Source organism: Sturnus vulgaris, chromosome 6 (genome assembly GCF_052056855.1).
Source record: "Sturnus vulgaris isolate bStuVul1 chromosome 6, bStuVul1.hap1, whole genome shotgun sequence".
Lineage (NCBI taxonomy): Eukaryota > Metazoa > Chordata > Aves > Passeriformes > Sturnidae > Sturnus > Sturnus vulgaris.
The window spans coordinates 2,974,064-2,988,097 of NC_142248.1; the positions used below are offsets into that span (position 1 = coordinate 2,974,064).

Sequence of the window (14,034 nt, forward strand, 5' to 3'; positions counted from 1 at the left end):
ATTTATTACTGTGCTTCTATAAGAACTACATGCCAAAAAAGCTATCCCTGCGCTGTGTTTCTTTTCTTTTATAGGAGGTGTTTGGTGTTCAGGTCCTCCCTTTGCCAATACCTTTGATGGTGTTTCTTTAAGCAGCCAAACCACTCATTCATGATAGTAGTGGAAATTGTAGACCTGATGTGATTGTCAGCTAAGGAACCTGAACATTCCTCTGAGGCTGCTTGGAAGTGCAGATACTTTTCTTTGTCTTGTTCTCAGCATCTTGTGAAGCAAATGGAATGCAAATAGTGATCAGCTTTTTCAGGGTACAGTCTCCTACTGTAGTTGGTTTATTTCATTGTCTGAAGTTCTGGTTCCTTGCAGACAGCCCTGCTTCTGTCTCACCTAAACAATTTCTCCTATTTTTGGAGAGACAACAGAGGCAGCATTTCATTCCTAAAGCAGTTGCTGACCTGGGTGAGTTTTACATCCCCAGAATCCTGCAGCCTGTAAATTGTGTGCTCTGCCTGACTTAAGTCACTTGGGAGCAGATCTTCCTCTTCAGTCGTGTCCTTGTCCCATCTTTGGTGCCTTCTGCTTGCACCCAATGCATGTTCCATTCATTTCTCCTTTGGTACCACGTGTGTCCTTTCCCCTGCATGGGGCTCAGCCAGGGCATCTTACAACCCTCTGGAAACAGGGCATGAGCACCTGCCTGGCACAGGCCCCAGGTGAGACAGACCTGAGGTGGAGGCTTGGAGGAAGAACTGCACTGCTCCTTTCCTGCCACAGGAAAAGATGTTCCTGCTGGCTTTTGTGTTTCTGACATCTGCTGGATGACATTGCTATTGAGCTTGAGTTGTGTTGGCATGGTTTGAATTCAGGAATGGTTGAAGACAGATACAAGAAGCAACTGGAAGAGCTAAGAGTGGTATTTAATTGTGTTAAGATCATCTGACCTTTTAGAAGAGGATGGAAAAGAAATGTGATTTTTTACTATGCACCTTTTTTAATGAAGGAGGTATAGAAGAATTAATAATATCAAAGTAGGGGAGTTTTCACTCAAAATTCATTTTCATACTGGAGTGGATCAAACTTCATCTCTTATACACTGAATTAAGATTAACTGAATTTGACCAGGCTCCAAATCCAGTGTAACAATTTTCATTGCTAGTCTGTGTAGCACTGTGTGAATAGAGCTGATTTGTATACTTTGAGCAAGAAGAAAGTCTGTAAAGTTTTTATGATGTGACTAAAAGAAACCCCAACAAACCCAATCTGACACACAACAGAAGCAGCATGGCTTTAGTTTTTGTTATTTACAGCTGAAGCCGAGCAGCAGATATATTATTGGATCTGAACTTTGTTCAGCCTCACATCCAATGACAAAAAGCCTCACTTTTTCAGATGCCGTGCTTATTATGTCAGTTCTTAGAAGAATGGAGCACAGTATTTTATTTGAAGTAATGAATCTGAAAATGCTTCAACCTCAATTGAGTGTTACTTAAACATTTCAGGAAATGGACCCTTAAACTAGCAGTTTTATCTTCAGAGATTTTATTTTTAGGGCGAACCTGCTGGTTCTTGAAACAAGCCTGTAGGGATAAACAAACATTAGTTTTCATCATGTTGAGAAGTATTTTTAAGCAGAGACACTCTGTCTTGTCGCAGATTCTGAGACAGAAACTAAGGCAGATTATTGGGTGAGCTGGAGCAGAATGTAAGTTTTTATGTGTGGTCTAGGAAACGCTAATACTTTTACTGTTTCTTGATGATACATTGCCTCATAAGAATCTATTAGGACCTGTGTTTCTTCTGTGAAGGATGAGCATTCAGCTTCTGTAATGTCAGTGCAGTGGTATGACCCCGACTGAGGAAAGAATCACATGTTGGCTTCTCAACAATGCATATTTTCAGTTTTCCTTTAGAAACAGTCATTCTGCTGAACAGCAATGTGTACTGAAGTCACACAAACAGCTATGCAAACCTTCTGCCTCAATCTAGTTATGTCCTCATTGTCTAAGAAATAGTTTTTGACTTAAAAATCAAGGTCTTGTTTCCTTTAAGGAGATTTTTGTATGTTCCTCTCATAGCCGCCAGTTTGAGTTAAAATCTTAAATATATAGATAAATGTTCACACCTTTCTACCTTGTGTGTGATTAATTCTATTCACAGATCAATATCTAGCTAACTTTGTGAGGTCTTTTTTTGGTAAAGAACCACCATTTTGGTTATATTGAGAAATATAGCATGCATTGCATTGCTTTCAGCTGTACTTGATGTTCCCATGGATAATTTCCCAGTGTATCACAGTGTAATCTGTCAGGTGGATCTCTCTATAAAATCTCTGTGAAGGTAAATGATATTAAGTGGCACTATTAACATATAAAGCTGTATACATAGAAATATGTAATGTTTATGTTTTCTTCTGTAGCCACAGTAAAGCTCCAGAAGGTTTTGATGCTCATTGTTCCTTGAGACAGAGATGCTTCTGAAAAGCTTGACATTGTCTACTGTGTCTCCTGAGATCTGTAAATTAGGAATAATTTTCTGTCTCTCTGCAGTTGTATGCAGCAAAGTATTATTGTTTCCAAATTACTTTGGGAATACTGAACAAGGTGCTCTTTTGAAGAGCCCAGAGTAATGGTGGAAATGTCACTGAGATTCTGCTTGTTCTTTAAGCAGCCAAACCACTCATTCATGATAGTAGTGGAAATTGTAGACCTGATGTGATTGTCAGCTAAGGAACCTGAACATTCCTCCGAGGCTGCTTGGAAGTGCAGATACTTTTCTTTGTCTTGTTCTCAGCATCTTGTGAAGCAAATGGAATGCAAATAGTGATCAGCTTTTTCAGGGTACAGTCTCCTACTGTAGTAGGTTTATTTCATTGTCTGAAGTTCTGGTGCTGGTGCATCATGGCAGAAGGTGTGAGGTCAGTGGGTTTGTGTGATGTTGGTGTGGAATTGCTGAAAAGTGTCATCAAGTCAGTAATGAAGTATTGTGAAGAAATCAGTGAGAATGATTTTAGAAAACTTACTGAAAGCAATATACCCAGAAAAACTACTATGTTGGAAACCTGTTACTATTAAAATAGTGAAAATATTCTTATTGCCTTTTCAAACTGACAGAACAAGGTTCAGGCAGCAACAGAGAGATTACTAGAGAAAGATGATGCTTGCTTATAGATTTTTCATTTCTAGGCTGCTACTTGGATATTTTAACAGCTAACTGATTTCTCTCTTCAAACTCTGTTTACAAGTTCTTTTACATTAAATAATCTAAAGACCTCAACAGAATTATTTTTGAATAATATACCCTGTAGACAGGCTTATAGTGTGCTCTCCACTCCTCTCAGATGCATGAATCTTCAGAGTAAAAATTATTTCAATGTTAGTGCATGCTTTTGATTCTCTAGAACATACATAGTAGCTGTCTTTTTCCTGGACAACCTATTTGCTTTTTAAAGAATTTGTGGAATTTATGTTATTAAAATCTGAATTCTTTAATGTGCAAGCAAGGGATACAGTGCAATGCAACGTTACCACCTTTTAAAGTTGGAAGCTTGTAAATATGGTGTTATTGAGTGGAGAGAGGAGATGAGTAAAAGCATGTTTAAGTGATCCTGATAAACCAGTGTGGTGAAAGCTTAATTGTTCAGTCTGTCATTGATCTTTTTTACTGCATGTGTAATGCTGCATATATATATATATGTACATACACATACACACATAAATAACATTTTGCTGTTAATGGCTCTGCTAGGTTTTTCATAAATTTATGCATGCTTTCAAAACTATTTTAAAGGCTAATATCTAAAGATTGTTAAATTGCAGGGCATCTCTGTCTTCTGCAAGCTGCAGTTTTAGGGACTGAGTGAGCAAGAACTCAAAATCTGTATAAAATATATTTTCTTTTTCAAATTTGGTTCCTTTTGTGTTTTTATTTATTACCACTGAAGGCATCTTTTATCAAAACTGTTAGTTTCATGACTAAATCATTCAATAGCTTATAGGATATTCAGAATGTTTGCATTTGTTTTTTAGAAATTATCTTCTAAGAAGCAGAGAAGGCCAAAAAATTCCCACTTTTAAAACCTTTTTAAAAAAATGTCTCCAGATTGTATTGTTCCTTGACATTTTGTCTCACCTAAAATGAAGTAATTTAAGGAAAACCTTAAATGGTAAGTGTCAAGGTAGCTAAAATAAAACATTAAATGAAAGGGGGTTTGACTTACAGGTTATATATACAATCCCTTTGAAAAATCTTGATTTGAAGATGGGTATCTCCCCATTTACAGTGTCCTGCTGTACCAAGAGCAGTTGGGAAACGGGCTGGTACTTTTTTGGAAGATATGTACTGAGAATGTTCTTAGGAGTACTCCTGTGAAAACTGTTTTCAAGCTATTTCTGTCTATTTTTTTGCATCAGAAATCGAGCTTTAGAATACAGCCTTTTGTGTGACTTCTCTTATTTTTAATAAGAGATACAGCTTCCTATAAAGGGGGCAGATGGGCCCTATCCAGCTGAGTCTAAAACGTGTTGCCATGCACAGGCACTGTTGATAGTTATGGAGATACAATTCCTGGTAGGTTCACATTTTCATAACTAAGTCTATTGTAACTGAAAAAATGTGTGGTATAGATTTTCAAGCTGAGTTGTATTTTATTCTTTGACTGAATCTCTCAAATTTGGTATAGTGGTAGATAAACTCAATTTTCTGTAGCAGGAGATAATGATCATTCTGATTAGAGACCTGTTGCTACTAATCAGAGTTTTGTTCATGTGACAACTGGGGAGAAAATACAAAGTGTTAGAAAAGAGCATTAAAATGCAATGTATGCTCAGTAGTGGTTTCCTTTTCACTAAAGTTTTTTGGTTGAAGAGTGATTCAGGACTAGTAAAGCAAAACACCTGAAGATTAAAAAGTTTAACTTCATAAATAAATCCTAGTCTAAGAATTAAATATGAAGCTATCTCTTTTCCTAGAATGTAAATTTTTGTTGCAAAAAGATATGCTAGAGACTGGTTTCTTTATATTCTCAGTGAAAAAAACCCATTATCCATGAAGATAAATACCTTCTTCAGGGAAGCTAAAAATTGTGGGTTTTACCTTAACATATTCCAGGGCCATGCCATTTTTCATGTTTTGGAAGAAAAGCATCTTAGAAAAGGAACACCAGGCATAAATCTTGAGAGCCTTTCATCTGGTTCCTTTATTTATTTGTTGAATGAGCAGTAAAGTGCAATAGTGTGTAGGTGTAGCCACATTAGGGTTGTTCATAGATACACATCTTCAGCAGGACTGACTTTCTAACTACTCCAAATATGCATGTTTTGGCTTCTCATTTACTTTGCAGAAGGATGTGTTTGTTTGAACCCAGAGTGTTTGTAACCAGTAGTATCTGTCACACAAATAATAGTTCTTGTCTGAATACCAGGATGTGCCCGTTTTGACAAAGGCATGGCAATTTAAGTGAGCCAGAATGGCACTTGCAAATACATGTTCTAACACAGACAAGGTGGGCATGCAGGTGACATCTGCCTTTTGTTGCTATTCCTGATGATCCATGCAGATCTATCATTTCTATATGTTGCATTGGTGCTCCAGTAGAGGCTGCCATCAATAATCCAAGTATTTAATCATGTTTCAGGCTGACACCACAGAAACAGCATGACTTGCTCTGCAAATGGTCACAAACTTCCCAGGAAATAGTGCAAGGCTGTAAAGCTGAGTTTTTAGTGGATTTCGTTCTCTTAACTGCTGAGGCAGCTTGGTAAAAGAAGAAAGGTACTAAGTTAGGAGCTGATGGGTGAGGAATTAGTCCAGACAGCAGTATAAAAGCAGAAGTGAACTGTCACAGAGGCAGTAGAAAGAGAGGATGAAAAAATAGTAAATATGAGTTGAAAGGTGTAGAGTGATGTGAGGGATGGAAAAAAAGAAATCTGGCTGTGGTGAGTTTCTTGCCCCTTTCTTTTCCTCTTTGAGAACCTTTGAGAAAATTGGTCTAGAATTTTGCTATCTCAGACACATTGACATCCCTTGTCTCGTTCAGTGTGATGGCAAATTTTGCTTATTTATTTATTTATTTATTTAAACCAGTGCATGTCAAATATTTGTTGAGTCAAGTACTTCCCCAGTTAGGAGATAATATATTAAGAGTGCCTGCTAAGCATTAGTTTGAGTCAAGCCAGTGTGTTGTGATAGAGCTGCTGCAGTTTTATGCAGGAACCTTTCCACTTAAGGTGCACATGGTAGCATGCTACAGAGATTATAGGATAACATGGCATATCTTGGACTTCTGGACTTCTTTCTTTTACTGAAAGAAAAGGAATCAAGAGAAAATGACTACAAGAAGGGAATGGGTTATTCCCAAGTTAGGGCAACAGAAAACCCATAGGAAACAGATGTGGTTTGCTGATGCACCTCTTCCCAACTCTTCACAGCAACTCTGTGTCTGGTTGAAAAATATAAAGCTTGATTTTCATTAGCATCGAGTATGCAGTTGCAACTGAAGTAAATAAGAGCTTATTGTTTTGAACATTGTGCTTGAAATTTTTGTTGTCCTTAACAGAGAAACGTAAACCCAAGTTCATATGTTTCAAGTAGGATAGCAGTGACAGTTTTGGGGCTAATACTTCTTTTTTCCCCAACTCAAACCTGTAGTTAGTCTCATCACTGTAGATGTGATTTCAAGATGAACTTGTTCATTTTTGCTGTTACATACTGTGGGGATAAACACCTAGAGACAATAGAAAGGGAAATAAATTTTCTGTGCGTGGTCAGGATAAGTGCTCATTAAATGTGGTGAATGCCTTAATAGTTTTAAAATAATAATATACCTCTTATAGAACAGGGTATAATAATTGGTTCCACTTGCTTTTCTAATTTTAAAGCTTGTTCATAAGTATTTTGAGCACTGTTTAATTGTGTTGGGAACTTTAGCAAGCGAAATTAAGATTTCCCATCTAAAGTCATACGTTCAGGAGCAAAGCTGTGTGTCAGGATGTCTTGGCTGGTAATTCTTGTTTTCTGATCTGGAACATCTTGGTACATGGGTGTAATCTCCTGTCATTACTGAAGTTGTCATTCTGGAATGGGACAGTTTGTTAAAATCTGTCGTTAAATTTTAAATATACAAAACTAGGTCTCTTTGCATATGTTTCTAGTGTGGCAACTTAAAATTTTGTATGTCTTAAAAAGGGATAGGCAGGTTGCAAGGTCTAACTTACTCTATTTGAAAAGGTCCATTATTCCAGGGCATGTGTGTGTGAGGGAAAATGCAGGAGCTCTTCATGTTTCCATGGGCTCACGTGTTCCCCTGTGTTTGCTTGTGTAGATAAATCCATGCCTGCCGTGGCTTCATTTGAAATAAATGTGAAGGAAAATCTTTTCTAAACCTGCCACCAGTAGGAAACAATTTGCCAATATATGAATAAGCAAGCCACAGCTAAAGAGAGATCCTGGCAATGCTGAATGTTTTAATTGCATTTAGAAAAATACCAAATGAGAGAACAAATATTTTTCAAGCTGAGCAATACAAAATCTTTCTCTGTTTCTTGATGTATAATAGTGAGGTGGAATTTCAGCACTGATGCAGTCAGGATAGTGGCTGATGAAAATTTCTTAAAAGAAATAAGATGATTTGAAGGAAATGTTTCCATCCAAATCCTGTCATAAGCAGAGAAATTATTGCAATAATGAGACCAATGGTGGGAGATGGCTTTGATAGATTTTTCAAAAAGAGATGGCCAAAGATGCAGGTTAAAAAATGCAGAAGAGACAGGGGAGTGAGACTTCTCGTTTTTGTGTGACACCTATGTGGCCTCTATCACTGGAGTAGCTTGCCATCTTCTGGCTCTCTGCCATGTGGCAGCCAGCAGCTTTGTTTCTGTTTTGCAGTCAGAAATGCAGACACTGTCTCTGCACTGAGAGAATACTATGAGCTATAAATTTACAGCATTCCATCCCTTCCACCCTCGTTCCCCTTGCAGGGTTTTGGGCACAAGTAGTACTCTATCCTCCCTTTGTGTCAGGGGAGATAGATCATTCCATGTTCAAAATGTCCAGGCAAGAAAATAATGCCAAGAAGCCAGTGATAGGGAAAATTCATATGCAGAATTACTTAGCAGTGAACTTTCCTTGGCAATTTCAGTTTTAGAAGATTAGCTAAGCCTCTTTTCTAGAACTTTCCTGATGACATCATCCTCACAGAGGAGGACACAGCTGTGTACAGTCTAGGGATGACTTCAGTTCCTGTGCTTTGGCATATAGGTTTCAGACTGTAGAAATATTAAATCAGTGCTTTCATGTGTCCTTGCAGATTTGTCAATCAATGAGCATTAATTAATTCACAGAGTCACACACAATCAGAATGAAAAAAGGGGTACTGGAGGCCATCTGGTCCAAGTTCCCTTCTCAAACAGGGTTCTCCAGACCACATTACTGAGAACTGTGCCCTGACACCTTTTCAAAATCTCCACAGCCTCTCTGGGCAGTCTGTTCTAGTGCTTGGTCACCCACACAATAAAGTGTTTCCTCATATTCAGGTGGAGGTTTCTGTGCAGCAGTTTCTGCCCAATGCCTCTTGTCCTTTTGCTTGGCACCACCTCCTGACACCCTCCCTTCAGATATTTATATGCAATGCTTTAGAAAAAAATAGCCTAAAAATGTGAACATGAAATTGTAAAGTGGTTTAGGAAATTAGTTGTCAACAAGAAGATATTTTTGATACTGTGTTCAACATCTAAACATGGTAAAACTGTTCTTTCAGAAATTTCTGCAATGTAATTTCATAACTGCTTCTTAGAAAGGTTAATTCTATATCTATGTTTTTAATTTGTAGGTACATTGAAACCTTGAAGGAACACAAGCCAAAAATTGTCTGGGATGATCAAATTGCTGAACACTACTTTGAATACAAAAAGTGAGTTACATTTATTAACTTACCATTCTGCAAATATTTTTGGCCATGGGCTAGTGACTGTAGTATGCAGCTGAATTCAGCAAATGGAAATTCTGCTGGTTGTGATCTGTGTGTCAATACTGAGCTGCAGCATAAAAGTGTTTTGGGTGAGGAGAAAATCAGAGAAGGATTCTTGAAATTACATAAACTAGAACAGTCTTTAGAGGAGAAGTCTGAAGAGTCAAATCTATAGAAATTATCCATCAAAGTTATCTATTGAGTGTCAGTTAATCAGAGACTCTGAGAGGAGTACTTTGAGCTGTTGGGTAATTACCAATAACTCAGCCAAAAGTAGTTTTGAGAAAAATCTATGGTACAAGAGCCTGGTTTCACAAGTCCTTCTTCTAAAATTAAGTGACAAACTTCCACTAGATGGAATGGATTGTAGAGAAATATAATAGAAGTAAAACTAAGTGACTTCCAGATAAAGTTTTTGAAAGAACCAAGAGCATTAGGGTAATAATGTTCTTTGTCCTCCCTTGTTCATCATGAAATGACAAGAGGATTCCTGATCTAGGAAGAATCAGTTTAAAATACATTTAAATAAATAAACCCAGCAACATCTTATTAATCCTCTGATAATTTGCTGTTTTATGCAAATATACCAAAATATGCAAAATGGCACAAACAAATCCTACTACTTCTGCAAAGCTGCATCTTATATATTACTCAATGCATTGTTAATGTGAAGACACACAAGTGAAAAGGAAGAGTAAAACACATTTTAGAAGCTTTTAATAAAAACAATCAAAACTTCTTTATTTCTAAACCAGTCTTGTCTAAAGTATTTGTAAATACTAAAAAACCCCAACCAAAAAACAAAAGCCAAAACGAAATCTACTTTTAGTTTAATTTTTAAGGTTTTCTCAGCCTGTAATTGTCTTCTGACTTTTATTGTCAGAAAAAAAATCTGTTGTTCAGCAGTGCTTTAATTTGTTTTCTGTTTTTGTATGAAAGGACTGGGATCTGTGTGCCCTCATTTTAAATTATTTGGTATCCTGTTGCAAAATTATTTTGTGCCAAGCAATTACAGTTTTCCATGTTAACTAAAAAGGAATTAATCAGCAGCTCTGTTTTAGTGATTTGTAATGTCCAACCCTGTTGGAGGCACAATGAACAGCAGATGAAAACTTGCTCTCAAAAGTGTGACTCTGAGGATTGTTTGAATGGCACACTTCTGGGATTCATGTCTCAGTCACATTCCTTGCATGGCAGAATGAACTTGTGGCAAAGGGATGGCTTGTCACTAGTACTTCCTCTTTTTTCTTTGAAGCCAACCTTTGGAGGTTCTTGTGTGGGGCTTCCTAGAGGAATTTTTGATGCACGAAGCCCACTCTGAAAATCACTCTAAACTTCACTTGTGCTGTGCTTGGCACAGTCTCTGTGGTTCAGCTGGCTGCAGGGGAGGGTTATTTAGGGAACTCCTTTTCAGTTACCACTTTATTTTGCAAAGTTCAATTACATTGGACAGGGGTGGAATATGAAATATGTATGCTTTCCTGGTGAAGCCTCTCACCTGGAAATCTTGCGTGTCTGCAGTGGCTGAGAAATGAAATCATGAATCTTTCAGTAAAGCACAGCTAATGATTTCATGTAGCAGGCAGACACTGTCTGTTACAAATAGTTGCAAAAATCTGAGTGCTTGTCCCAGTGCACAGGCAAGTGTTTATTTATGTAAGTTGTGAGATTTTAGGAGCAATTCCTTCTTGGTCTGTCCATGCACTCTACTTTTTCTCCTGGCCTAAGTGGTAAAGTGGTGCTATGAGACCCCTTGTAACTCATCCTTCTCATTACTAGGGTTTAAAATGCCACCTTGGTATTTGTGCCCAGTAGAACTTGCCCTGTCTGTATATTTTAAACTGCTGGCAGTTAATTTAGCCTGAAACATTCAATTCAGGGAATTGGAGAAAATATTTCACAGTTTGCATCAGAAAACCAAATGTCTTCATCATTTTCAGATGCGCATTTAGCAGGCACAACTGTCTCTTACAGTTTTGTCATCCAGTTGCACAAAATATCTCAGTGTTTACTATGATGTGATATCAAACCATCTCTGTTGTGAGAGCTCTTCTTGGATCCTCTGTTCTCACTGTCAGCCTTTTCACAGTATCACAGAATCTCAGAATGGTTCAGGTTGGAAGGGACCAACCTGGTTTTGAATTCTAACGTTAGTTTAAAATCCTGTTATCTGTCAAAGCTACTGTGACGATTTGGTTTTCTTGTTTTGCAGAAATAAGGGAGGAAAACATGCAGTCTTCTACCCAACACTGAAGGTAGGTGCCACTTTCTCAGGTCAGAGGGCTGTAAGAGGACAGTGATGTTTACTTGACCTGTTTCATTGTTGAGATATTTCACAAAACGTTAAACTGAGTTTAGGCTTTTGTGAAAGAAGTTTACCTTCATGTAAATGTTATGTAAATAGTTATCATTCAAAGCTGCCTGCGAAGAAGGTTGTTTTTTTCTCTCATGCATAATGGGGTTTTGGGATCTCTGAAAATAAAGCATGTCTAGAGATAAGACACACCAGGACAAACCAGTGCTGTGAGAGGATCTGTTCAATCTCATCTACTATCAGACATGTTGTTAGCAGACAAGATACCAAAGAAAGAAAGAAAGAAAGAAAGAAAGAAAGAAAGAAAGAAAGAAAGAAAGAAAGAAAGAAAGAAAGAAAGAAAGAAAGAAAATTTTTCCTTCTCATAATGGTGGCTAGAAACTTGGAGAACTTTTGCCTTCCTTTGTAACAGGGTCCTGATTCTCCCTGTCAACCTGCATCACCCTGATTTCTTCAGTTTTTCTACATACTTTAGTATTTTGAAAACTTGGACACAACAATCTGCTGTAGAGCAGAATACAGGATAAAATAGTTAATTATGGCCTTAGTTCCTAGGAAGTTATCCTTAGATTTTCTCAAATTAAACTGAAGTCAGCATGTTAAACCTCTGCTGGCTTTTAGTATTGGAAGGGAATTGCTTCTGTAGTGAAACTATCTCATATTTACAGAGACCAGAGACTTTTTTATTGGTTGAACTAGTATGAGATGATCTAAGGCTCTGTTTTCCTGAACAGGATTGTTATCTTAAGCACTATGAGTAAAAGCATATTTCCACTCATTTATCCAATACAGGTGGAAGTACTACCACATAGAGCATATTAACTACCACATCTGTGCTCTTGCTAGTGCTGAGTGTGTGAGAGTGTTAGAACATTTCATTGTGAATGTATTAGAGAAAAGATAGCTTGTGCTGTTGTTTTCTTCAGCCTCGTGGAAGGATTTCACCTTGACCTTGTCTGTACTAACCAGGTTAAGAACACTTGTTCCTGTAAATTTCTTTCACTATTTCTTCTCTAACAGATCACCACCCAACCATGATTGTTGAATGCATGGAAATGGGTTTTATTTCTATTTTCAGCATGCTTGGAATTAAATATTTTGAGAATTGTTTGCTGGTCAAGATGGTTGGGAAGCACTGAATGTTATTACCTCACGAAAAATGTATTTCTTTCCCTTTTTAATGTTATAATCACTGACAGGTTGCTCAAAATTAGTTTGTTCATTACTAGTTAAAAGCAGTCATGAATGCCAACCCCTCCGATTGGATCTGTTAATGATGCTGTGATACTTTATTCTGTTTCCCATGGAAATGATTTTTAAACACATCCCTAGTGTGAGTAGTTTAAACAATGCAGTGCTGCAGTTAAAAGTAAGAAAACCTGGGAGCAAAAGACTGAGAAATAGTTCTTTTTGTCTGAACTGAAAAAAAAAGGGCAGAATGTGAATTGTGGCATTCTTCCCTCGTAAAACAATGGCTAAACTAACTCTTCTAAATCAATGGCTGCAGCTCAAATAGAGATACTTTTAATTATTATGTCAAAATTAAAATATTAAAAATTCTATTAAAATAGAATTTTTGTAATGTAAATTGTGCCTCTGTCCTGGGAAAAGGCAAGGGTAGGCAAGAGATCTTGATGGTATTTGACAAATCGTCTTCAGTGATAAAGTTTTATTTTACTCCTGAGATATTTCTGGGAAGAGTTAGAATTTCTGTATATTGTGAAATGATAGCCTGAATTAGAATAGTCCTTTGCATAGTTCATAAATCTGATTTATTTCTGTGGCATTTTGTCAATTTAGCTGGTAATCTTTTATTAGGTCATTGAATTAACTGGTACAATTAACTGTCTTTGACTGAATGATTGCTTTGAGAGTATTTGAAATGCAGACGAGGTTTTTCAGTGGCTGGTTCAAGGGTAGATGTTTTTAAAAGGTCTGATCATGGCATGGAGGGATGGCAGTGTGGAGTGTCTGATCTCTGACTGACACACTATTGCTTTATGTGTCTTTCTCTTAGTCCATCCAGCTGCGCTTGGAGCTTGCAGAAGAATTGGGCACTGGAATATCCATCTGGGAACTGGGACAAGGCCTGGACTATTTTTATGACCTGCTTTAAGATGAGATATGATCTGAGAAAGACTTTATTTGCTTCACTGAGGCTCCACCTTCAACTAAGCTGGTTATCCTGGGGAAGTGATTTTTAAAACATTTTTTGTAATTTGTATCATATCTGTATTAAACTTGCATTTTTTTTTCCCAATAAAAAATCTTTATTGATTTGCCACATAGACATGATTGTTGGTATCTGATGAAATTCAAAGTAAAAAAACACAGAAATTTCTCTTAAAGCACCTGAATTCCTTCATTGAAAACAGACCAACACAGCTAGATGGAGTCAGAGTTGAAAATGTTTTCTGGAATGTTTTCTACAAGAAGTAAAATGGGAATGTTGATGCCATCTGATTAGAGTTTAAGACAGAGACCTCTCAAAGAGCTGCTAGTAATAACCAAAGCCAGAGAGCAAATAAATCCATCATATTACACCCAGCAAATTTAAAATCTGCTGGATTCTCTGCATCTTGCTGTCTTCTGGTAAGGTAAGTGAACATAAAATATCAGGAGGGGAGACCAATTAGAAGACTTTCCCTCAAGCTGGTAGAAAATCAAGCACTGACAAGCTAAGCTATTGGCTGTTTATTTTGTCATGTTAGTAAATTCCTTAAGTAGTTCAAAGTCCCAATAATTTTAATTTATGACCTGT

The 14,034-nt window shown here is 37.2% G+C and overlaps 1 protein-coding gene across 3 annotated transcripts in view; it reads left to right on the forward strand.

Moving 5' to 3' along the window:
• The window catches only part of CHID1 (chitinase domain containing 1), a 103,762-nt gene extending 90,201 nt beyond the window's left edge, over nt 1-13,561 (forward strand). For all 3 annotated transcript variants that reach the window (XM_088166701.1, XM_088166702.1, XM_088166700.1), the window contains 3 exons: nt 8,822-8,902; nt 11,172-11,214; nt 13,291-13,561. In XM_088166701.1, coding sequence (XP_088022827.1) covers nt 8,822-8,902; nt 11,172-11,214; nt 13,291-13,389 — 223 coding nt within the window. In that variant the 3' untranslated portion in view covers nt 13,390-13,561. The remainder of the gene's footprint in view (nt 1-8,821; nt 8,903-11,171; nt 11,215-13,290) is intronic.
• Nucleotides 13,562-14,034: the final 473 nt, after the last annotated feature.